The sequence below is a fragment of the Gymnoscopelus braueri genome (assembly GCF_963280865.1).
Source record: "Gymnoscopelus braueri genome assembly, chromosome: 3".
Lineage (NCBI taxonomy): Eukaryota > Metazoa > Chordata > Actinopteri > Myctophiformes > Myctophidae > Gymnoscopelus > Gymnoscopelus braueri.
In genome coordinates, this window is record NC_137612.1 from 14,945,945 (window position 1) to 14,972,714 (window position 26,770).

General features: G+C 40.7%; 3 protein-coding genes across 4 annotated transcripts in view; all 3 read left to right on the forward strand.

Moving 5' to 3' along the window:
- Positions 1-26,770, forward strand: part of LOC308080678 (sphingolipid delta(4)-desaturase DES1-like) — a 252,203-nt gene that overhangs the window by 131,510 nt on the left and 93,923 nt on the right. The gene's annotated exons all lie outside the window — the stretch shown is intronic.
- olfml3b (olfactomedin-like 3b) lies at positions 6,287-17,755 on the forward strand. The gene is made up of 4 exons (XM_080424917.1): positions 6,287-6,505; positions 11,032-11,320; positions 15,280-15,632; positions 16,216-17,755. Exons 1-4 carry the CDS (start codon positions 6,398-6,400, stop codon positions 16,654-16,656), a joined length of 1,191 nt encoding a protein of 396 aa, XP_080281043.1. The 5' UTR covers positions 6,287-6,397; the 3' UTR covers positions 16,657-17,755.
- gpr25 (G protein-coupled receptor 25) lies at positions 19,505-23,048 on the forward strand. The gene has a single exon (XM_080424918.1). The coding sequence runs from the start codon at positions 19,808-19,810 to the stop codon at positions 20,963-20,965; it is 1,158 nt and encodes a 385-aa protein (XP_080281044.1). The 5' UTR covers positions 19,505-19,807; the 3' UTR covers positions 20,966-23,048.

A 26,770-nucleotide genomic window follows, 5' to 3' on the forward strand; every position in this document is an offset into this window, starting at 1 on the left:
AAGGAGAGAAGAGAATTACTTACATGGTTACATAGGACAGGACATGGCTGCTTTCAACAGGAAAAGAGACAGAGTTCAGCACATGGTAGATATTTATACCCTGTTTTCTATAGGCGTGTGCACGAGGTGTGTGTGTTAAGATCCAGATGTCTAAACAGTGTGTATCCTATATGTGTGTGTGGGCATGCAAGGATGTGCTTCAGTGTGCACGTAGGTGTGTGTGTTACAAATACTAAGACGGTGTGTAAATGTGTGTGTGCTAAATTAAGTTTGGGTGGGTGTGTGTCATTGTACATAAGTTAGGTAAGACAATGTAGTGGTCAACTAAGGTCAGATGCCCTCTGGGAAGCATCCTTTGTACTGGACATCTAGTGTTAGGGCAACCACTCTGGAATGTGAGCTGTGCCACTCAGTATCCAAACTTATGTCTCGCTGCTGCAACCCGATCTCCAGAGATTACCGTAACATTGCACGGAACGAGTGCACTTCATTCCGTGGATAGCCGCCTCGGAACTCCCGAATTGCGTGCATATGGTACGGCGCTGCCTTTGTGACTAAACCATTTCGGAGGCGCGCAGTCACAGGCGAATTGTCACCCCGTGAAGGACCACCGAGGGAGCTAAGGCGACCGAGTTGCCGTCCTGAACGGTGTGACATTCGCCTGTGCCTACTCAGCGCCGTTTGAGTTATGTACCGATAGGCACAGAATCGTAAATTTTATTGTGCGGACTGCTCTGCTTCCGGGTTTTTCCGTGTTGCGACTGGTTACGCCCACCGTGGGACTCGCCGTACATATGCACGCAATTTGGGAGTTCCGAGGCGACTATCCACGGAATGAAGTGCACTGTTCCGTGCAATGTTACGGTATTCTCTGGAGATCAGGCTGCTCTGTGTGTGTGTGTGTGTGTGTGTGTGTGTGTGTGTGTGTGTGTGTGTGTGTGTGTGTGTGTGTGTGTGTGTGTGTGTGTGTGTGTGTTCAAATCTGGCTCCATAAGTCCTTAAGTGTGTTCATCTTAGGTGTTTCTAGAACTAGCTATTTCAATATACCACAGGGCCAAAATACATTTCTGATCTTGTACGATATCATGAACCATCCAGACCTCTCAGGTCATCTGAGATAAAGGTCTGTTTTGCTGCCACTCTTATTTCTTTTAAAACACAACTAAAGACCTTTCTGTTTTTCCACTGCCTTTGATTGAGTTACTTTTATTTTCTCTTTTTCTTTCTCTTCTGCACTGTAACTGTACTTCTTTTGTTTTATACATCCTAATGCCATTGTATACAGTACGTTTCCTTTGCTTGGTGTTTTGTGAAAAGCAGATGTCCAGATGTGTTACAGTGATATTAGATTCACCAGTCAAACAATGATGCTACACAGTACTTTAAACTGTGTCTAGATTAGGACCCTAAGTCCATTTTTAAGTTATAACACTGAGGATGAAACTCTCATCCACAGAGATAATGTTTTGAGATGACATTACAGTAATGATGATGAATGAATTGATGAAACCTGCCTGTAAACAATCAAGTGGTTTTGAAAGCATAGACAAACGTTTAGTGGGAAGTCTGAGAACAGATGAATGGTTTCAGTTTCCCACTAAAGTAAACAAAGCTAGTTATTCTGTGGCTAATCCTCTCTGCTCTGCATTCTGTTCTTTCAACATTAAATGAACTTTTCTCGAACCATGGTTTGGTTCTAGAAGTGGGACCGAAAGAACCAAATCCAAATGGTTGCAAGGCAAGGCATAGCACATTTCAACAATGTGACAACCAGGAACAGTCTGGTGACCACCGGAGAGATGGTTGACAGCCGGAATGTAGACGGTGCACCCGGGAGCAGTATGGGTTGGCGCCCCAGCCTGCGTCTTCCGTGAAGCCGCAAGTGGAGCCTGAAGTACCACCACGGCCCAGGACCCCATCACGCCGGAGTGAAATGTTTGGAGAAGGGGGAGTCTGGTGCAACGCTCAGGTCCTGGACCTGGTGAGACTAAGGAGGGGCCATCCACAGAGCCTAGTCCCTCCACGTGCCAGAGCCTCCCCCGGTCCCGGCAGAGTAGTTCCGGAGAAGCGGACTGAGGGGCCCTGTCTTTCCCTAAGAGGACTGACCGTGGGTAGCTACTGGGACCTAAGTCGGGGGCTTGCTCAACCCCGCCTGTGTCACCTGCAGGGCGAGGGTGTATGTTGTGAGACCCGAAACACCCGTTGACCCCAGGCTACAACACTGATGATACGTCCCAGGTGCTTTCACGCATTCACGTGATGTTTTTTATTTACACCAACAGTTGCGTGCTATTCACAAAGCATTAAGCATTGAGACATTAAGACACAGAGCATAAACCATTTGTATAAATTAACCTTAAGTTATACGTGAAGACCAATGTGTTATGAAAGTATCAGATACACCTTGGCTTCATAAAGCAGGGGTCTTCAACGTTTTCAGGCCAAGGACCCCCTAGCTGAGAGAGAGAGATGAAGCAGGGACCCCCTTTATATTGTATAAAATTGTGTTTCAGATTAAACTTTTTTTGTTCTATTGGTCTGCTCTTTTTTCCCTCTACACCTCTTTGCCAAAAATAACCGATCTACAAGCTTTTGTTCACGTTCACGACAATGATTCGTTCAAATGATTTGTTCACGTTCTCGTTCAGTAGCGCTTCCGGTTCCGCGCGGTAAACTGCGCTCATGGTCCGGTGACAGGTCTAAGCTTAGCCCGCGCCCTCCCGTCCTCCTGTGTGCGTGACGTTCGCGGAGCGGGGGGGGGGGGGGGGGGGACTGTCGTGAACGTAACAGTTTCAGGAAGTGAATGGGTTCGTTCACGTTTACGGCAAAGAACTAGTTCTTAGAACGAATCGACCATGAACGACCCATCACTACCCAGCGGTCTATATACTTGGTCCCCTATTTTTTTCCCTGATGCATTCTGAGCTTGTAGATTGTCCATTTGTGCTCAATGTTCTCCCCCCAGAATATAGGGACTCGTATAGGGTTCATGTGGTTAAGGGAGTGCAAAACAAACACATTGTAAAAGGATATGTCGCTGCCAGGCAGAAACAAAGAAATGTCTGTTTTTCAACTTTTTTTCTTTCTTTAATAAATCAATGATAATAAGGACACATTCAAGTATCCGACAATGTATAAAGCCACTATACCAACTTTGATGAGGCAGTGTTGTGTTGTTTTAAAAACGTGTTTTTTTTTATTGTTTGTTTTTTCATTTCCTGAAAAGTTAATATTTTTGAATATTTTGGTTTCAGCAGAGATATGTGAATTACTTTTTTTTTTTTTTTTTTTTTATCCCACGATTTTTGTAACCCTATTTTTTACACCCAGTGCCAATTGTCTATGTAATCCTGGGCACTACCTTCCCTCTGCCAACCTAGGGAGGCCAGGGCCGAGCTCATGCCTCCTTCAATGCATGAGAGCCAACTGACCTTCTTGTCACCTGACAGGGGAGAGTTTCCCTGGTTGGACGTAGCGCGTGGAAGGAACACGTTATTCCAACCAGTTCCCTTCCCCTCCATCAGGCACCCCGGCTGGCCAGGGGGAGGCAGTATAGTGACCAGGATTACTGCATGTTTTTGTGAGGGTACCTACCCTACCCTAGGAGACACGGGGAGAACATGCAAACTCCACACAGAAAGGCCCTTTCGCCAACCCCACCTAGGGTATGGGCACTGATGACGCGGAGGAGAGAACACACCCCCAGCGCCCACAGCGTCCCCTGCGGGAATCGAACCCAGGACCTTCTAGCTGTGAGGCGACAGCACTACCGACTGTGCCACCGTGCCCCCCGTGACATATGTGAATTACAATAAGAAGAAGTACAAAATAAAACAGAAAAATAAGAGGGTAGAATAATGAAGAAGAAATGATTAATAACCTCAGTAAAAATTAAGGCAGAGGCCATGCTGTTGTGTGGGTGTTAATGACATGGTCACATTTTGGGGTCTTTAATTTCATAATGACACAGTGTCGTCTTATTTGCCCAAAGACTCTGTCGAGTGGAAACCTCATATGTCCAAAACCGTAACTTTTCAGGATTCAAATTCCAAAAATATCAAAAGTAACAGATCTACAAGCTTGTGGATCTACTACTTTTAATGCTTTTGAGTGACGCTGTAGTAGTATGATCAAGTAGGTCAGTGGCTCTCAAACTTTTTCATGTCAAGGACCCCCAAAATGATATGTATTTGGCTGCGGACCCTCATCTCAAAAATATTTTGTGCCAGGGATTTTTCTAAAATAGCAGATCTACAGCTCATAGTGTGGCACTCGGTGCCGCACTATGAGCTTGTAGATCTTCTATTTCTGAATAGCCCAAAGTACAAAATATGGTTAAAGTAGTTAAAATGTATGTAACGCTATATTAACTCATTTAGCTGGGGACCCCCTGGTATCCCCCCAAGGACCCCTGGGGGTCCCCGGACCCCATTTTGAGAACCAATGAAGTAGGGCGTTGATTTACGAAAAAAACACAAAGCGTTAGAATATGGAGATAAGAGGTTTCTGCCCGACAACAACGCTATATAGATTTGTATATGTGGGTGTGCAGGTTATGTTAAACTACAGGGCTCATTTCCTCTCACTCCCCCTCACACCCCCCCCCCCCTCTCTCCCCCTCACATTCATTCCTCTTCCTCTCTGTCTCTCCTCTCATGCTGAGGAAGGTGATCCTGTGTCAAAGTGTTTTTCCAGACTTTCTTGCAACCCAAGTGCTGCAACAACTATCGATTGTTTTCTTTAGAGATCTTCTTAGCGATTACTTTGGTGTGAGGTGTTTGGTGTGAGGGAAAAAGAGAGCAGACCACGTAAACAAAAAAAGTTGAATCTGAACACAATTTTATACAATATAGAGGGGGTCCCTGCTTCATCTCTCTCTCAGCTAGGGGGTCCTTGGGCTGAAAACAGAATCTAGAAGCACAAAACGACACGTTTTGAGCTTGTAGATCAGCTACACGTCACCCTCCTGCTGGGCGATCCTGTGTCAAATTATATTTCCATGCTTTTGTTAAAAAGAGAGAAGCCATGCCCCAATACATTAAGCACTTAAGGCCTGTTGTATATGCTTTTTTCATTACTTGTAGATCTACAATTTTCTCAATATGTTTTTAAAAACTAAAATGTTTGCCTATAACCACATGCCCAAAATACGGACACCATGGTTGAAAGAGGGTTAACATCAGTATTATGTTGAGTATTGATCATTACATATTCATAAAATATGATTATTGATACTATAATGTTGAGACTGATGATAGGTTCTTGGTTTACCTATGATCCCAGATTACTGAGGCTCTACAGTGTAGAGTCTATGCATTTGATGTGTTACCTTGTGTTTACCTTGCTTACTGTAGGCCTAAATCGCTCTGGATTAAATGCCTTTGATAGAGTCATTTAATCTCTTATCTTATCTTAATTATCATAATGTGTCTAGGGTCCTTAACATTACTAAAATGTCATATTAATTATGGTCTCATTATGGGCCTGTACTTTGTCATGGTAAAAGTACTCTGTACTCTCTACTAGCAGTCTCTGTGTCTGCAAGCCAAGGTCAAAGACATGCTACAGGCTTTCTGTGACAATCTATGTTATGAGAACACCATATCGGTGTTCTTTTCCACACTAATCCTTTCTTACAGCTGTCTTGCACCCATGTCACCAAGCCTCCACTGACCAGTGGGTCAGAGCAAGATGTCAAACGTGTTGACCCAGACATGGGGACGCTGTTGTCCAGAGATAAACTGTCACACCATCATCCTCCATCATAATCTACCATCATCTACCATCATCAGACGACGACGTAACCATCGCTCTCATCCAATCCGAGAAGTCCACCTTCACCCGGAACCTCATCGATGTCACATCCTATGATGTCATATGTTTATGTTACTGGACAATGTTAAAAGCTCGTGCTTGCTCTGTTACACTACGGAGAGACGGACGGCCGGATGATGCGGAACCATACCTGTGATATACTGTAACCTTCTATATCTCTCTGATCTGAATACAAACATGTTTCCTTATACCCTTGGTTGTCTGTCTGAGTCTGGTTTTTCCTTATTGTCTCCGTGCTACAAGTATCTGTACTTTGTGTGGGTCATAAGGTGAAATTCAACTCCAACAGCCTTAATTGTAAATTGTAAATCGACCACATCAAAGTCTAAATTAGGAGAGTGTAGGTGGGCTGTAACGTGTGTTTCTTTCAGAGAGAATAATAATTATGGCTCCATCAGTGCCAGATGTGCTGAGTCCTGAGCTCCTCCTCTGTGTGCTTACTAAAACATTCCAGTGAAGCTTTGGGGAAATCTGCTGCTTCCTACGTTGGTCCCTCACTTCTTCTATAGCCTCGTCACTCTGAGGCTGCAGTGACTGACTGTCTACCATCCAGACAGACAAAATGAGAGCAGTTATCCTGTTGGTTGTTGCAGCGTTGGCCTGCTTTTCCAACGCTCAACAACATCAGGCCCTGATTGACTATTTGGAGAGGAGACTGCTTGCAATTGAGGTAAGACTGTCTCTCCCTTCTCTTCCTCCCTTCCTAACAGTGGTGTAAAGTAATTAAGTACATTTACTCAAGTACTGTACTTAAGTACAATTTTGAGTTTTTTGTTTTTTTTTACTTTACTGGAGTATTTCCAATTTTCAATACTTTATACTTCTACTCCACTACATCTCAGGGGCAAATATTGTACTTTTACTCCACTACAATTATTTGAAAACTTTAGTTACTAGTTACTTTGCAGATTTACATTATCATATTATAAAATTAACCACTTTAGCCCTATTTTATACATAGGCTATTTGAAAATAACAGATCTACAAGCTCACAACGCGCCAAACATTTTAGTACTTTTACTTTTTGTACTTTAAGTATATTTTGATGCCACTACTTTTGTACTTTTACTCAAGTAACATTTTGAACACAGGCCTTTTACTTATTATTATATTTTTTATAATTTGGTATTGCTACTTTTACTTAAGTAAAACATTTGAGTACTTTTCCCACCACTGCTTCCGAACCCGGGGCTCCAGGGTCCAGAGTGGCTCTCAGGAAATATAATTTTCCAGGAACATGGGGATTCCATCAATGGAATGCAGATGTGTGGAGAGAAATGCTCAGGAAAAATACAGAGAAATGCAGCTCCTCTTAAAACTTACTGCAATCTGGTTCAAGAGACTGATTAAGATTAACAAAGCAGAATTGATTAATGTCAATGAGGATTGATTATTATTTTAAAGGAGCAATTTGTAAGATCTGATGCAATTGAGTATAGCCTACTTTTTAAAGACTGTGACAAATGTTTTGTGTTATAAATGGATGTTGAACAAGGAGGGGTTGATGAATTCATCTTTAGTATGAAGGTCATTATGATTTATTCTGCCTTTGCTACAGTATTTCTTTTTAAGTCTGCATGCTGTCTAGCAGCACATATAAAGCTTGTCACTGTGTCTGTGTGAGACAGAGAGCTTATTGCAAGTTTCTGGTTTGGTTTGATTACATTTTCCTGATCCTAATCCATTAATTAAGAACAGGAATGCATCTATGTCATTTTAAGATTTATTTGGCTATAAAAAAAATAGCAGATATACAAGCGGTAGATCTGCTATTTTTGAAAAATCTTTAAAATGTGTGCAAATCTTTTAATACATATATTTTAAAGGGAACATTTGTACTCAAATCTTTGCTTCATGGGGGTCCCTGGAACTAAATATTTTGAGATGGGGGTCCGCGGCCAAATACATATAATTGTGGGGGTCCTTGACATGAAAAAGTTTGAGCACCACTGATATTATAGCAACATACGTTTTTCAGAAAACAGTTAGGATTTAGAAGACATTTGTAGAATCCCCCAGAAGCAAAGATTTGAGTTACAAATGTTTGCTTTAAAAAGCATATATATTCAAAGATTTGTGAAAATGTTCACGATAATAGCAGATCTACAAGCTCGTAGCTTGTAGATCTGCTATTTTTGAATAGCCAAAGAAATCTAAAGTGACACAGATGCGTTTCCCGGATTGAATGGGTTAATCTTTTTGACAAATTCACTATCATGTGTTTATTTATCCAAATAAAAAGTACAGCAAGTGAGTCAGAGGTACAGTAAACCAGAGCAAGATGCCTCCCAGACACAATCATTTCCTGGAAACTACACTGTAGCAAAAACCACAACCGTAACCTTTGCACAAAAAAAAAGAAAAGAAAAAAAAGCTGAAGCACTGTACTGTACAGTAGAATATCAGTGGTTCTCAAACTTTCTCACGTCAAGGACCCCCAAAATCATATATATTTGACTGCGGACCCCCATCTCAAACATATTTTGTGCCAGGGACCCCCCAGAAGCAAAGAAAAAACGATATATAATATTCAAAGAATTGCACACATTTTGTGGCAGAAAAGTGCGTCACGAAGTGATGCGCTATGAGCTTGCAGATCTGCTATTTTTGAATAGCATATTATCTACTTTCGCTGGGGGCCTCCTGGGGGTCCCCGGACTCCACTTTGAGAACCAATGCTGTGTAGATAACCAGGTATAGTGTGTCTGTGGACCACATCGTTGCAACATCCCCTGGTTCGATTCCAGCTGGAGAGCTGTGTGGCGTCTCTCTCACACCTTCTGTTTCCTGTCTCTATAGTCTATACTGTCCTTATCTATATCACATCAAACACTGCCTGTACTACACATGCTGAGGTTGCAATTTGCACACCTCATTAATCAGTCAAGTCTCATCTTGTTTCCTTACATTCTTGCCCTTTTATGCAGCCAATACTTTCATAATTGGATTCTACTTTACCTTCCTTCAAGCCCTCCAGATATTATGAACTATATGAAGCCCCCTTTACTACTGCAGACAAGGAATAGGAGAGTTACAATAAGGATTGCAACTGTTGGCATAAGGCCGGGAAGAGGTATGAAGGCAGCTGTGGCAATCAGTTGGATAAGCAGGTGTCCTTAACCACAATTTAATTAAGGATTAATCCTCCCCTCTATAATTTGTTTATCTTCAAATGAATAAGATGATAGTTTCAATAATTATTAGTACTGGAATAAGAAGTGGCCATAATCTGTTCTAAGAGTTGCTTTTACGCCTTCGACCCTTCGTGTCTTTATTTAGGGAGGTAACACATTTTTCTTTTTATTTGAAACTTTACAGGATGTTCTGTAAAAGACTTTTATAACCATTCATGCAAAAATGGGTAGAGCAAATGAGCAATATCAGACATAAGGCATTTTGAAGGCTTATAGAAACTCATTATGGATGCATTATAATGCGTTGGTGTCTATAATGCTATGGGCTTCATAGAAATTGTCTCCAGATTTCTATGTTTCAGATATACTGACTTAAATGTCCGTTCTCTTCCAAACGATGACAACTGACAGTCTCATAATTCCCTTGCCTTGTATGTACACTGTACCGTGACACGTTGTGAACTTGTAGATCTGCTATTTGTGCTCCATTTATGTGACACTGTATAGCATGAGCATGACAAATAGGGCATTTTATGTGCATTGGGCACTGTACATAATGACAATGAATCAGTAATAGAAAAATGTTGCAAAAAAGGGCCTTTCTGTGTGGAGTTCGCATGTTCTCCCCTCACAAAAACATGCAGTAATCCTCGTCTCTATACTGCCACCCCCTGGCCAGCCGGGGCACTTAATGGAGGGGAAAGGAACTGTTTGGAATAACGTGTTCCTTCCACGCGTTACCGTGTTACATCCTACCGGGGAAACTTCCCCCTGTCAGGTGATAAGAAGCGGCCTGCTCACTCCTCATGCATTGAAGGAAGCATGAGCTCAGCTCGGGGCTCTCCCCAGGCTGGCAGATGGAGAGTAGCGCCCAGGGTTACAGCCCTTAGGCAATTGGCACTGGGTGAAAAAATGGGTTACAAAAATCGTGGGATAAAAAAATAAAAAAATAAGTAATAGCAAAATGTCTAAATGCTTACTTACTTTATCCCCATTATGCCGGGTTTCTCCACTTCCATCTGTCTTTAGCCATGTTCTTTATCGTCCTACGCCGTGTCATTTTAGGAGCTCCTTCTCTATCGTCCTAGCCACGTCCTTCTATAGGCCTCTCTTTCTTCCTTTTGCCTTCTGGGGTCCATTGTAATGCGTTGATGTCCATTCTGAGGACATGGCCAATCCAGGTCCACCTGCGTCTATTGATTATGCAGTGCATGTCATCTTGTTGTGTGCAGTGATGTTGAGAAGTTTATTGTTTGAGATGGTCTTGGGCCAGAATATGTGCAGGATTTTGCGCGGGCATTGATTGATTGATTGAATACTTTATTTAGAAAGACATGGTAAAAGTACATGGAAGTACAATTCACAATACAATCCTCTAAACTGGATCGCTCATAAAAGCACTTGGCTTATTTAAAATGAGATCCCCGTGCACTCAAATCATGATGACATTTAAGAAGACATACAAATATACACTACTATGCAGAACGTCATACAATCAGCTTACAGGTTACTGGTATGAAAAACAAGAAGTATGTAGGCTACAGACAGTTTTAGGAGGAGGGGAGGGGGGGGGGCTAGGTTAAGACTTTGACAGGGGCCAATTTGGAATTGCAGCCTCCTGAAGGTGATTCTAGGGCAGTTTTGAAAGTGAGTAGGGTTTTACACTCCTTTACTCCTTTGGGTAGGGCATTCCACATTTTTGTTGAATAGCATGAGAAAGAGTTCATTCCCTTGTTTGTGCCAAATATGGGTTGAACATGATCAGTGGAGCTGCCTCTGGTGTTATGATTGTGGACTTCATTTACGTTTTGGAAGTATTTTGGCAAATACAGGGGGATCCCAATGTTGTGTCGAATATTGTAGACCAGGCCCATGCAAGTAGCATGATGTGTGTGCTTTGTTGCTCCGGTTTTGAATGTCCTTACTTGCTCCCCCATCATGGTGAATGATGCTTCCAAGATATGTGAAATGAGTATGTCTAAATGCAGTATCTATGTATATGTGTGGGCTGTGGACATGGACAACAGTTCCATTGATCTCCTCCTTTTTGCGCAAACTATAGGATCGCATCTCTCTGTGGCACGAGCAGACGACCCGCTACGCCTCGGAGCTGCGGGAGCTGAAGCAGCAGATGGTCTCCCAGCTGGAGAACCTGGACAAGGAGAAGGAGGCGCTGAGGACCCACCTGGACGGCGTGGGCACGCGGGTGGACCGCGTGGAGCGCGAGCTGGACTACCTGGAGACGCAGAACGGCGGCGCCGCGCCCTGCGTGGACGTGGACGACAAGCTCATCGAGCAGCAGGTCACCCTGGTGAAGGAGAAGAACAAGGTCAAGTACGCCAAGCTCTCAGGTGAGGAGGTGTTTCTGATTAACTGATTGAATACTTCATTAATCCATTAAAGGGATATTTCACATTTTATCGATATCGTCTACTCAGGCTTTTGTGAGGCCCCCAGACAGTTGCTTGATTCATTATTTGATATTTGATTTTATCAGACATGCCCCCTTCCTATACAAACCCATTATAACTTCAAACTCTTTTTTTTCATCAAAAAACACCCGTTCTTGGTTCTGGTGACTCACCCTGCCCTCCTAATACACGAGGGGGCAGTGTTTTTTTATTGCATTAACTTTTTTTTCATTTCCCCCCCAAACATTTTAAATAAATGAATAAAGTAATTGAAAAAACTGGATCTCCTCACGTATTAGAAGGACAATATCAGTCGCCAGAACCAAGGACGGGTGTTTTAGATGATGATGTTGATGTTAAAAATGGAGTTTGAAGTTAAAATGGCTTTGTATAGGAAGGGGGCGTGTCTGATAAAATGAATATCGAATATATAAATACTGAATCAAGCAGCTTATTTTGAGAATAGAGACAATGGGGGGAATGAGACCAGTGGAGCTCCCTCTGGTGGTGAACTGGAACCACCAGAAGGTAAAAGACAAAATGACAATAAGAATAATAAGACCATAAAAAATAAATAAAGGCAATTCTCATGCATTATTTCAAAGGAATAAATGTGTTTTACACAGTGTGTCAGGGGTCAGTCTTAACATGCAAGAGGAAACTCATTCCAGAGGTTGATAGGAGCCATAACTGTCACAAACACAATATTATGATAATACTTTCACTCCACTTTGCTTATACAAACAAACCTAGCAGACCACAAGTCAATGTTTCTTAGTTATATGACCTTATATTCAAAACACTTTGTGTTATTATGCCACATGAGAATGAGTTGAAAAACAATTCCATTCACCCATATAAATCCCCCTCATTTCTTTCCATATGAATGGCTCTTGTCAGAATAACATACTCACACATTAGCTTACTATCCTTCCCAGTTTAAAGAATGTTTAAAGAAAACTTTTCTTAAACAATCAATAAAATAATCTTTAAAACAGGGGTCTTCAACGTTTTCAGGCCAAGGAACCCCTAGCTGAGAGAGAGATGAAGCAGGGACCCCCCTCTATGTTATATAAAATTGTGTTTCAGATTAACCTTTTTTTTTGCTCTTTTTTTCCCTCTACACCTATACCTCTTTGCCAAAAATAGCAGATCTACAAGCTCACAACAAAGATTTTGCGGACCCCCAAGTAGTAACTCTGAGGACCCCCTAGGGGTCCCGGACCCCCTGAATTACACCATACAACTGTCACAACAAGTCACGTCTTGGGACAGCCAGTGTACCGTGATGGGATGTGTGTGGTTGTTAAAAGTCAGGTTGTGGCAAAAAAGCCCTTTTAATGTTTTGAAGGCAAACAATAAGATCTGAAAATCAATCCCCAAAACATGCAGGGAGTCAGTGAAAGGTGAAGAGAGGCCAGTATGGGGGAGATGTTTCCTGTTAAAAGGACAAGCTGCAGCATTCTGGACCAACTGCAGTGCAGTGCAGTGGAGGAAAAAGTACTCCATTTTTTTACTTAAGTAAAAGTATAATTTTTGCAAGTAAAAGTCAGATAATCAAAATGTACTTGATTAAAGTACAAGTTTTCAAATGCATAGAAATCTTTTGCAAATAGCCGATCTACAAGCTCACTACATGCAGGCTCACATTGTGCGCTTGTAGATCGGCTATTTTCAAATGGCCGAAATGTATATAGGGTTGAAGTGGGTATGTTTTGTAATAATATTCTACAAAGTCTACAAAGTAACTAGTAACTCAAGTTTTCAAACGATTGTAGTGGAGTAAACATACAATATTTGCCTCTGAGGTGTAGTGGAGTAGAAGTAAAAGTACAGAAAATTGCAAATACTCCAGTTAAGTAAAAATACCTCAAAATTGTACTTAAGTACATTCTTGAGTAAATGTACTTTGTTACTTTACACCACTGCGTCAGTGTGAGAGGGAGGCCTGCCTGATCCTTCTATAACCATTTCAAAACCACACCATGTCAATCAGATTACTGAGTAGGGGAGTTTGGTTGGCAGCAAAACGAGTATGAAAACCGTCTTATCAGGAACGTTTGGCGGATTAGTCATAGGAAGAAAGTTCTGACTCTGGATGGTTGATTTTGGAGCTTGTAGGTGGTTGGCAACCCTTTTGACATGAAGTGCCATGTTTTTATTTTATTTTCTTTATTTTCTAGTCAGTGTGCCATATCAACATTATGTTTAATAATGACACCACATGAACATAAAATATTTGTTTTACATTTATCCCAGACTCCCTCCCCAGTCAGAGTTGAGAGTTTGAATTAATGTAGAATTATGTGCAGGATGTAATTTAAATAGAAATGTGAGGGGACTTAATTTATTTGACTACATTAAAAAAAAGTGTTTATTTCAAAATAAAAATCCTCTCTCTCACACTTATGCCAGTGTGCCAGTGATCACCCTCCCCTGTGCCAATGTTGGCAGGTCGCCTACCCCTGGGAACATGATAAATATGACTGTGACCATGAAGATCACAGCTTGTCTTCTGATAAGTCAGTAATTACTCATACTGAGGGATTTTTATTTATTTATTTTGCATTCCTAGTGCTCACCGTTTTTCAACCTTCTTTTTTGATGCGGAAAGCGTTTCTGAGAATAACTTGGCTTGGGCTCTGAGCCTGACCTAGTTTGTCATGATGAATTTGTTTGTCAAAAATACCACTTCCTCCTCCTGAGCCCCCCCTTTCAGAGGTCTGTAATTTGAAAACATGTGAAAATAAATACTGACGCACCTATTTTGAAACCCCTGAGCAATTACATACAGTACCTACTACTAATTACCTGTATATCTCAGAGATATACAGGTAATTAGTAGTAGGTACTGTATGTAATTGCTCTCTACATCTGTCTCGTTTGCATGTGCAAGCATGGGTATGTTATTACCACGCAGTGGTGGATAAAGTACTCCGATTGTTTTACTTTACTTGTTCTCTTTAAAAATATATATATATATTCAAAGATTTGCAAAAGATTTACAAGCTTTTCTTCCAGATATAATTATAATAATAATTATAATAATACATATGATTTATGCAGCGCTTTTCTAGGCTTTATATGTGGTGCATAAAAACTAAATGCTGCTTCCCCACGTTTATGTTTGGTTTTAGAGACAGAAAGCAGATCCTTTCTGGATGGTCTGGATGGTTTGTGATATCATACAAGATCAGAAATATATTTTGGGTTTTGGCCCTAAACCATTCAAAGCTTTATAGACCAACAGAGTATTTTGAAATCAATTATTTGACACAAAGGGAGCCAGTGTAAGGATTTAAGAACTGTAGTGATATGCTCCACTTTCTTGGTATTATAGTAAGGTCTCGAGCAGCAGCAGCGTTCTGTATCAACTGCAGTCGTTTTTTTATGGAGACCTCTAAACTAAAGACACCGTTACAGTAGTCTAAAAGTTTACTGAAGATGAATGCATGGACATGTATTTCTAGATCCTGCTGAGACATGTATAGTGTTTAACACATCCACTGCCAGGAATTAATTAATTAATTCATCCGCCACTGCCAGCATTTTTACTAATCTTTCGAGACCCACAGAATTATTTTTCAAAGATGTAAACATCAGATGTCTGGGGGTAAAGACGAGGGTCTGTTCTTTCATCTGAAAAAAAAATTGTAACCACGATCTTCCTTTCTTTAGTTATCGGCAGTTGAATATAACTTGTTTTCACCAAAACCGCAATCTGGGAAAATAAATTAGAGATAAATGTTTTTTTTATAAATCTGATAACATTAGACCGGACAGGCTGGAATTTGTTTAGATCACGTGATTTCCGGGTGTACTCTTTCAGGCCCATTTTTCTTACACTCACACAAATGCTGTTCTTGTAACACAACGTAAACACATCTCCTCTCTTCTAGACTGCAGGGACATGATCTCCAGCATCAAAGCCATGAAGATCCTGAAGAGACTCGGAGGCACGAGGGGCATGTGGACCAAAGACATCGGCGAGAGCCGGTCGGGCAAGGTGTACGTGTTCAACGGCACGGACGGAGACGCCATCTACGAGTTCAACTCCGTGCACGACTTCACCGGCTCGCCCGGCGCGTCTCTGGCCAAGCTCCAGAAGCTGCCCTCGGCCTGGAAGGGCACGGGCCACGCCGTCTACAAGCACCACGCCTACTACGTGAAGGAGGCGGACGGCATGCCCATGGTGGTCCGGTACGACCTGAGGAACAGCTCTGCGGTGGACAGCGCCGTGTTCCCCGTGCAGGTGAGGAGGAAGAAATCATAATTATACTATCATGGTTGTTTATATGTAACCTTTATTCCAGTATACATTATGTAGTTCATCTTATGTTATTTATCTGTGTGTCCTATACATGATATTTTACATGGCGTAAGAGCCAAGATGTCGCTCTTTGACCTGATAGTTATCGTTTATGGCAGTGGTTCTCAACCATAGACAGTAAAAAATATGGACAACGTTACTCCCATAGACTTTACAGACCGTAAATTAAGCCTATTTTTCAATTTCAATGTTTAAATAAATGGGACCATAATTTACCAAAATGCATGTCATGGTGATTGAAAGAAGACTTTAAACTAGCGACTGGAAGCATATAGTATTTATGACAATGTTTATTAAGGTAATACAATCAAGTGCAAAGTTCGGCAAAAACCCATCCGCTTGAATAGAGCCTAATTGCTTCTGACACGAGCATGGGTGAAACAGCGAGACTACAGGCCATTCATATTCCTATATAGCCTCAATTTACAACTCAGAAGCTGGCCCCTTGCTCTGGACCCCGTTTAATTCCTATTACCGCTTGACCAATGAATTCCCACCAACACAGGACCAGGTGCCCGTGTACGGCCTCAACGCGGAGACCAAGATCGACCTGGCCGTGGACGAGGAAGGCCTGTGGGCCATCTACGCCACGCAGCAGCAAGAGAGAGGCCACATCTCTCTGGCCAAGATGGACGCCGGCACCCTGGACATCGAGCAGATGTGGGACACCAACTGTCCGCGGGAGAACGCGGAGGCGGCGTTCGTCATCTGCGGCACGCTGTACGTGGTGTACAACACCAAGCAGCCGGGGCGCTCGCGCGTGCAGTGCGTGTTCGACGTCTCGGGCCTGGTGAGCACCGACGAGGCGCCGCTGGTGTACTTCCCCAAGCGCTACGGCTCGCACGCCAGCATCAAGTACAACCCTCTGGAGCAGCTGCTCTACGCCTGGGACGACGGCTATCAGATCCTCTACAAGCTGGTGATGAAACAGAAACTGGAGGTCTGAGAGTTGAAACGTTCAGATCAGATTAGAATAACGACTCAGTTTTTTCAACAAGCAAGTAAAAAAGTGGCTGACTTTAGAAAAGGCTCCTGCGTAGTTATTTAGTATTATGAAGATTTGTTTAAAGGGGCATGAAACCATTGGCCGATTTTGCAATTTGTTTTCTTGCATAGGTTAACCCATTAAGACCGGGAACGCATCTGTGTCATTTTTTGATTTCCTTGGCTATTGAAAAATAACAGATATACAAGCTCATAGCTAGGCACCGAGTGCCGAGCTATGAGCTTGTAGATCTGCTATTTTTGAAAAATTGTGGAAATTTGTGCAAATCTTCAATATATATCTTTTTAAAGCAAACATCTTTAACTCAAATCTTTGCTTCTGGGGGTCCCTGGAACAAAATATTTTGAGATGGGGGTCCCGGCCAAATACAAATAATTTTGGGTGGTCCTTGACATGAAAAAGGTTTTAAGCACCACTGATATTAACATAAGTTTTTTCGAAAAACTGTTAGAGATTTAGAAGACATTTGTAGAATCCCCAGAAGCAATACGATTTGCGGTACAAATGTTCGCTTTAAAAATATATATATTGAAAGATTTGCACAAAATGTTCATGATTTTACAAAAATAGCAGATCTGCTGTTTTTGAATATAGTCAAAGAAATCTAAAAATGAACACAGATGCGTGTCTTAATGGATTAAAGTCACACTATGTTGCTCTGATGTGGCAAACTATGAGTACGACTGCTCTCCTAAATTCAGACAGTTGAGAGATACAGATGAGTTCTGATGATAAGCAGATGGTGGACATTGTATTTGCTTCATCTCAGTTGCACTATTCCCTTTCTATAATAATCAGATGAAACAGGTTTATTTCCATATTCTGTACCTAAAAACATAAACGCTGTATACTGTAACTGTTATGTTATTTAAGTTTTGTATTTCTCGCTAAAATGGAACTGTAGCAGAATGGAAGACAGCTGATGAACTGTAGTTGACTTTGTTTGTTTTCTCCAAGATGTCAAAATAGTGATAGTGAAGCATTTTTTAAACCCCTGTTCTTTTCTGCGATCCATTGTTGAATAAATACCAAAACATAACACAGCATTCAGTGTCTTTTTCTATGCAGGGATACAAACATAATATTATAATAATACTTTCATTGTGAAAGCTACTCCTTTTTGCTTATACAAACAAACCTAGCAGACCACAAGTCAATGATTCTTATATTACCTTACATCCAAAACACTTTGTGTTATGCCACATGAGAATGAGTTGAAAAACAATTCCATTCACCTATTAATCCCCTTAATTTTGGCTTAACCCATTAAGACCGGGCACGTTTTTTTGTTTTTATTTTTTTTATGCATGAATCCAACATACTATTAGCAAATATAAATTGTAAGAAAGACTACCCAACTATACGCCCAATCCAATCCACTTTATTTGTATAGCACATTTCACAACCAGGGTTTACAAAGTGCTGTGCAGAAAATCATGCAAAATACACTGTTAAAATATGCTAAAAAACACAGAAAACACCAGCAAAACACACAGAAAACAAATAAGACATAGACCACAGAAACTCTCAAGCGGGGTTAAAATGCCAAGGTGTAAAGGTGTGTCTTAAGCCGAGATTTAAAAGTCTCAACTATACCCCCAACCCCCACTGTGTGGAGTACAGTAGCAATTTAGGCAACAGATAAGTTAAACAATATAGACCCAGTGTAGTATACATACTTCATATAATTACAAATATTAATGATTATGATTCATAGATAAGCCCTAATAAAAAAGCCTGTCAACAGAACCTACTGTAGCAAGTTCACACTTTTGAGTGTTACTTACATAATGTCCTATAATGTAAACCACACTTCGCACCCACATATGTCTGAGAAACGTTTACATTTCCTTCTTCTGCTGCGTGTTTTTAAAAAGTGTTGCATAGCGAGTGCTGACAACTTTAATTAGCTATTTTCGTGCCTTTTATACTCTGGTTTTAACAAGAAACATGGAGACTGCCATGCTCAACTAAAACGTTTTCAGACTTATCAGGATGAGAAAACAAAGCGACCTAACCTGCATTGTATTGAAAGAGAGCAGAGTGGAGAGCAACTGTGGTTCAGCCATACCCATATTTAAATAAGAGAAGGGCAATTTTTCCTATGAGAGCAAACAGGCAGGTGCTGGAGCACTGGGTGGCTCCTATGTGTGCACCTGATGGATGCCCTGCATGTTACACAGGTCACAGGTTAAAAGAGCAGTTCACCCCAAAAATGACTTATTTTCTATCAATTGCACATCCCATGAAGCATTGAATTCATGGATTTGTTTTTGTCGCATTCCTAAGCCGATAATTTGATGACCGTCTCCTACCGGCTAATGTATCCGGTATAGGAGACACAAAGTAGACTCTTTAGTGTCTCCTACCGGAAATCATCAAATTATTAGCTCAGGAATGCGACAAAAAAAAAAAAATCCATTAATTCAATGCTTCATGGGTTGTGCAATTGCTAGAAATTGACATGAAAAAGTTGGAGCACCACTAATATAGCAACATACTGTTTCGAATTAGATTTTTTTTTTTGATATGTATTTGGCGGACCCCCATCTCAAAATGTGTTGTTCCAGGGACCCCCAGAAGCAAAGAATTTAGTTAATCATTCAAAGATTTGCACAAATTTTTACGAAAAGCCAAAGAAATCTAAAATTACACTGATGCTTTCCCGGTCTTAATGGGTTAATGAAGCAATACCAAATTCACTTCCAGATTCTATTCATCCTTTCAGCCTCTTGGTGTCAGTGTTGACAAGATGAATTCATGAAATCTCTTCTAACAGCATAGATAGGCCTAACGTTTGGCACATAAATAGTTGCATTAAAGGTTAATCTTGCAACAAAAAAACAAAAAAAATCAACAGAAATGTAGGTCTATGTGAACAAACCCCTAATCGAAGAGTGATGATAATCAAAAACAATGATAAGAGAGATGGTTCAAAGGAAATTAAAGGACTACAAGGAAGGGAGGAAATGTGACCTAGGTTTAGGTTGCCTGTGGTTTTCTGCTGCATCTCTACAGTATATCTTCAGTGTACCAGCCAACCACGGGCATAAGAGCAGTAAACAACTTCTCTTTCGTCTTTAGTCACAGAATGGAGGCCTCTGATGATGATGATGACTATAACGAATATTATGATGAGAACTATACAGATGATAACGCGTCTTATTTTCTACCCGAGGATTGTCCCGGCTCAAACCTCCACGGCTCTCACATCTATCTTCCCATCGTGTACCTCCTCATGTTTTCCATCGGCTTCCTGGGAAACCTCTGTGTGATCGCGGTCGTTGGCACCAAGGGTAAGAGGAAGGGTCAGGGTGGCCGGCGGCTCGTGGACACGTTCGTGCTGAACCTCGCCAGCGCCGACCTCGTGTTCGTCCTGACGCTGCCGCTGTGGGCCGTCTCGGCCAACCAGAGGGGCAGCTGGAACTTCGGGGAAGCGCTGTGCAAAGTGAGCAGCTACGTCATCGCCGTCAACCGCTTCTCCAACATCTTCTTCCTCACCTGCATGAGCGTGGACCGCTACCTGGCCGTGGTCAAGCTAATGGACTCCAGGTTCCTGCGGAGCGGCCGATGCGTTCGTCTCACCTGCGTGGCGGTCTGGGCGTTTTCCCTGCTCCTGGGCTTGCCGTCCCTGGTGTACCGCACCGTGGTGAACGACGACGACGGCGGACCAATCTCGGTCTGCGTGGACGACGAAGGATCCCTGTTCTTCCTCTGCATGAGCCTGATCACTGTGTTGCTGACCTTCGCCCTGCCCATCCTGATCATCGTCCTCTGCTACGGCACCATTCTCGTACGCCTACACAAGCACTGCGCCGCCGCGGCCGGAGGGAATCCCCGGGCCGATGCCAGACGGCGCCACTCCCTCAAGATGGTCCTCACCATCATCGTGGCCTTCGTCGTGTCCTGGTTTCCGTTCAACGTCTTCAAGACCATCGTCATCGGCTCCCGTCTCTCTAAAAACGGCGCCGATGATCGTCCCGGCTGTACTCCGTCGTGGCAGACGGACAGCATCGTGCTGTCCTGCTGCCTGGCCTTCCTCAACAGCTGCGTGAACCCGGCCATCTACTTTTTCCTGGACCATCACTTCAGACGCCAGGCGGTGAGCCTGGGTCTGGTCTGCCTGGGCAGAAGGTCCAAGGGTCCTCAGATCCTCAGCTCCTCGGCCTCGTTCACCACCAACAACTCAGACACCTTCGGGACGAATGCCTTTAGACTGCGACTTCAGTCTGGTGACCAGAACATCTGATAGAGCCAGTGGTTGTCAAACCTTTAAAATTTTGGGGACCCCTGGTTTGGTATGTATACCCCTATAACTCTGAGAATGAACAAATGGAACCAAATGGACCTTTACCGGTCCATGTGGTTCCATTTGTTCACTCTCAGAGTGCCTGCAAGGGTCCATTTGGTTCCTACTTCCAAGCTATAATAAATCACTTTGCTGGGGAACCCCTTCAAGTACCCCTGGGGGTCCCCAGACCCCACTTTGAGAACCACTGTGACGGAGTATAGGCCCTCATTTTTAAAGCATTAGATATTTGTTTTCATTTTGTGAGCCTTGTGAGTTCTTATAAATGAGTTAATATCCACTGACATACGTAAATACTACAATTTGGGCAGACTTTATTTAATAATTTAGCAGACGCTCTTAATCCAGAGCGATTTACAGTAAGCAAGGTAAACACGAGGTAATACATCAAATGCATAGAAATGGTAATCTAGGATCATAAGTAAACTAAGAACCTATCATCAGTCTAAACAGTATAGTATTAAAAAATTTAAAATCTGTAAATTGAAACTATACAGACTATCGGATGCCGCAGGTCAACAAATTAACCTGGCATCTGTCTACATAACATGCTATCTAAATTATATTTTAGCCTTTGCATAAGACTGCAAGATCGTCAAGGCTAGGGCAAGTGCTACGGGCTAAAGTGGAGTCTGAAGAGGTGAGTCTTCATACTGACAAATATATTCATTTTATATGACCAATATAACCAAGAGTTAAAAAGCTGTTCAAAAAGCTGTTTGGCATAAGTTAGAGTAAGCTTGCAACACTTTGATAATAACCCTATTAATATCATTTTGATACAAGTGAATTTGTGATTTGTTGGGTACTAAAAAAAGATCTCCTTGATTTTAAGTTAAGTTTTATACTCATGTGCATAACATGCTGTAATATTCTTTTTTTAAACACATTAGTTACTATGGAATAAATTGGCCATAGTTATAGCAATGAATAAGAAGGTATGATTGTTAACTTTGATTGATTTAACATTAGTTAAATTACAAACACCTTTGTAGAGTAAATCTTTCATTATCTTTCATCTTTCAAAAAATAAAATAAAAATGTCATTAGCCTATATTATTATTGTTATACGTTTTCCTATTTCATGGGATATTTACAAATTTGACTAAATAAAAGTATAAAATTAAAATAAATTATATGGAATCTTGCCATTAATGCTTACATTTATTTCCACAAACACACACACATTTGTGAAATGTTTATTTAAAAGTTGCTATAGAGTTGATATAAGTAGTGAGCAAATCAACCTACAGTATAAGAAGTATTTAGAACTTTAATCAAAATATTCAAATTTGTCACTATACTCATATACAGGTATATATACAGGTGTTCAAGTACTGAAATGTTGGTTGGATATGACCACAATAATACAATATAATAACAACGATGATAATACAATAATAACAATACTGAATGTAATAAAGTACAGAATGGCAGGTATGATAGACCTCTTAAGGCAGGCAGGTATCTTTAGCAGCATTGGAAGAAGCAAGAAGCAGAAGGCATATATACAACTATATCACATTCTCTTGACTATTTCACTTGTCTATGTCAGTGTTTCCCAAAAAGTGGGTCATGCGTATGTGAGTAAATACCCCTCTGTTTTTGTGTCCTACAATTAGTTTTGAATTATTATTTCAAAATATTCTCCAAAGAATTCCCCCAAAATTCAAAAAGTTTTAATTCCATTAAAGAAATTATAAAAAACTAAAACGATAAATTAGTGCGTGGGGGGAAAAAGGGAAAATAGCAGATCTACAAACCCACAACACGTCACATTGTGACGTGTTCTGAGCTTGTAGATTTGCTATTATCTACAAGCCGATTCAAGCTTGTAGATTGGCTATTTTCTACAAGCCCATATAAGATCTACAAGCCCACGTGTGAGCTTGCAGATCTGCTATTTTCACTAGTTTGGGTCCCAGGGAGACATACACAATTTCTCTTTTGGGTTTTGAGCTAAATCAAATTCTGAACCACTGGTCTATGTACACATGTTATGTGCAAGTAACATTTTGAGCAGCCGCTTACCTTGATAGATGTCGGTTTTCCCCTCTAACAACACAATACGTGTCCAGTGATCACACTGATCACTTAACAAAATGTCTCTACATATAATTTACTATTTCATTTACTACTTAATCATTTAACATTTACCAAACATTTTTGTCAATGAATGCTTTGAGACGGGTTTCATGATAAAAATAAAAAGAAGTGGCTCAATGAGAGATTATATTTGTCAGTTCACATTTAAAAGGAGAACAGAATGTGCTGTGTGTGAGGTGGCCTATGTGAAAGTTCAAATGTTCAGCGATGCCCACTTGATTTTCTGTTTTTGGTTGCATTATGATTATGAATCATCCATTCTAAAAAGTATTGGGTGCCAGACAGCTGTAATCTAACGTTTTCACATGAGAAAGAATAGTTTCACACAGCACAGAGCATCCTTCATATTGTCGCTGTCGGGCAGAAACCAACTATATATTTTTAATACATATTTTTTATAAATTTAAAAAATCAACCAATGAAAAGTATTAAAAAGCAATTCTGACTAAACCTCCTAACTCCATTGGATCCTAAAACTGTTAGTCAAACTCCAACTCAGGTTTTTTTTTCAGTCTGACAAAACAACTATCTCCACATTAATTTTCAAAAACCTCCATAACTCCACTTGAGCTGTATTTGGGTAAAGTGGTGATAATATAAAGACACATTCAAGTATCTGACAATGTATAAAGTCACCATACCAACTTTGATGGGGCAGTGTTGTGTTGTTTAAAAACATGGTATTTTTCATTTCCTGAAAAGTTAATATTTTGGACATAGTTGGTTTCTGCCCGAGATATTGTAAAATATATAATAGTAATAATAATAATCATTTAGATCAGTTTGTGTATTACAAGGACTTGAGATTGTGTTCAAATCTCCTAAATATCTCTTAGAATTTCCTGGTGTGCTGCTACACTGTCCTGTAATAAAGCTGAAATATCTTTGATAGAAAAATATAATCCAGGAGGTCTGGATCATCCTTTCATTGATTTTCATGGTAATGTGTATGTTATTATGTTGTTGTATGATCTGTATGATTGTATGATCCTGATCTCGGGAGAGGACAAGTTGCAAGTTGAGGAGGCGCTCAGCTCCGAACTCTCAAAAATCCGTACTTGGCTTACCGATAAGTAACAAACTGTCACTACACCTTGGGAAAACTGAATCCATTCTCTTTGGGACCAAACATTCCCTCAGACAGATGGATGTAAATGATTTCAAGGTCAAAGTCGATGACACAATTATCTCTAGCAAAGAAGAGATTACCTATTTGGGTTGTGTTCTTGACAAATACCTGACAGGTGAAAGCATGGCTACAAAGGTGGTCAAAAGAGTAAACCAGAGAACCAAATTTATGGGCAGAGTTTCCTCTTTTGTCAACCCTCAGGCCCTCAGGACCCTCTCTGGGGCCCTGATTCAACCACTTTTTGACTATGCTTGCACCTCCTGGTACTCCCACACCTCAGTGTCACTGAAGACTAAGCTTCAAACCTCCCAAAACAAACTGATTCGGCTACTCCTCGGATTGGGGCCCATGACCCACCTTTCTCCCACCCATTTTGCCAGCCTAGGCTGGCTCAGGGTGGAAGACAGGGTTAAACAACTAAAAATGGGACTGGCCTTCAAAATTGTAAATGCAAATTTGCCCGATATGCCCCCTATTCCCGCATATCTGAGTAAATACCTCCAAAAGGTTAGCGACACCCACAGTCACAATACCAGAGGGAGCGTTAACAACAATTTGGTACCACCCACCCATAAATCAAACATGGGCAAATTCTCCTTCTACAGCACTGCCACCCAGGATTGGAATAGTCTAACTCCATCCCTCAAAAAATGCAGTTCGCTGGGCTCATTTAAAAGAGCCTTAAAAAAATCACCTTTCAGGAGGCCAAAGGAGGAGGTAGTACCATTTTCCCGTTAGACAGCAGACCCCCCCCCCCCCCCCCCCCGTGTTCTTGTACTTTTTTTTTTTTTTTTTTTTTTCCCCTCTTTTTTACATTTACGTTGTACATAGTGTTATTTTTTTTTGCTGTTTATTTTGTAATGATATTTGAACTGTGGTGCCACTATATATGCCTATGAATTGAATACCAAGGCCCTCATTGGAAACAAGTCCGCAAGGACTTTTATGAACGGACCTGTTAGACAAAGTATTTTAAATGTAACTGTGCTGTTTTACATTGTTTGCCTAATAAAATATTCAATCAATCAATCAATCAAGTATGTAGGTTATTAGAGAAAGAAAGAAAGAAAGACAGAAAGAGGATTCTAATTATTTGAAAATGGTTTCAGTAGCCACAGGCTCCATTCCATTAGTAAAAATAGGAAAGAAATAAAGGAGATATGTGCTATTCTTGATAGATTTGCTTCTCTTCAAAAGCGTGTGTCTTTTTCATCACCATGTGAACTTGTGTTATAATTTTATGCCAAATTCAAAGTTAAGTTGTTAGAAACTATTTTCTTAGATTTGACTGTAACAATCAAGATACAATAAAGATAAAATAATAACTAGCTACTACTTACTAACTAAATCCCAGTGGCGGAAAAAGTACTAAAATATTTTACTTAAGTGAAAGTATCAATACTGCAATATAAAAATACTCCTTTACAAGTAAAAGTCCAGAATTCAAAATTTACTTGAGTAAAAGTACAAAAGTATTGGTATCAAAATGTACTTAAAGTACCAAAAGTAAAAGTACTAAAATGTTTGAAAATAGCAGATCTACAAGCTCACAATGCGTCACGAAGCGACGCGTTGTGAGCTTGTAGATTGGCTATTTTCAAATAGCCTAGGTATAAAATAAGGCTAAAGTGGTTAATGTATGTTTTATAACATAATAATTGATAATTGTAAAGTAACTAGTAACTTCACATGGTGATTGAATTTGTACTTCCATGTACTGTTATGTACTGTCATGTACTATTCTCATGTCTTACTAAATAAACTACATCAATCAATCAATCAATCAATCAAATAATTGTAGTGGAGTAAAAGTACAATATTTGCCTCTGAGATGTAGTGGAGTAGAAGTAAAAGTACTGAAAATTGGAAATACTCCAGTAAAGGGAAAATACCTCAAAATTGTACTTAAGTACAGTACTTGAGTACATGTACTTAGTTACTTTACACCACTGCTAAATCCCCATATATAACGATGCACTATGTAACCCTGGATTTGAACCCAGTGCTGAATTTTTTTACCATTGAGCTAACTGCTTGCTCAGGGGATAAATTGAATCTTGACCATCAGGTCAAAATTCGGTCACAAAAGGTTAGAAAATGGAGATAGGAGGTTAATGATAAGATCATTTCTGTTGAATCCGGTACACAGAATGAGAGACGAAACCTTATTTTTTACTGCCAGCCACTTGGGTTTCAGTGGGTGCCTTTTTTCAGTGGGTGTCATTTTCGGTTGGTGAGAACCATGAGAATATCAACTCTCTGCTGTTCCCATGGGTGCTCTGTGGCCTACAATCTCACCGTAGTTCCTGCAGTGTGACTGTGGTTGATTAAAACTTTTAAAATGATTACTCAAACATTACATTTGCAAAGGGTATACGTACAGTACATCCTGCATGCACACATCTTTGCACTGTTGCTTTTGCTATAATATGCTGACCAATGAAGAATAAAAACAACAATCGTGTCTGTTAAGAAAAAAAACAATTTAAACATGTTCAAGGGTCTTGTAT

Bases quoted from the DNA above. Each gene is read 5' to 3' on its own strand.
- gpr25 (XM_080424918.1), top strand. From the start codon at position 19,808: ATGGAGGCCTCTGATGATGATGATGACTATAACGAATATTATGATGAG.
- olfml3b (XM_080424917.1), top strand. From the start codon at position 6,398: ATGAGAGCAGTTATCCTGTTGGTTGTTGCAGCGTTGGCCTGCTTTTCC. The intron at 6,506-11,031 runs GTAAGACTGTCT...CGCAAACTATAG, and splicing joins GGAGACTGCTTGCAATTGAG to GATCGCATCTCTCTGTGGCA. The intron at 11,321-15,279 runs GTGAGGAGGTGT...CCTCTCTTCTAG, and splicing joins CAAGTACGCCAAGCTCTCAG to ACTGCAGGGACATGATCTCC.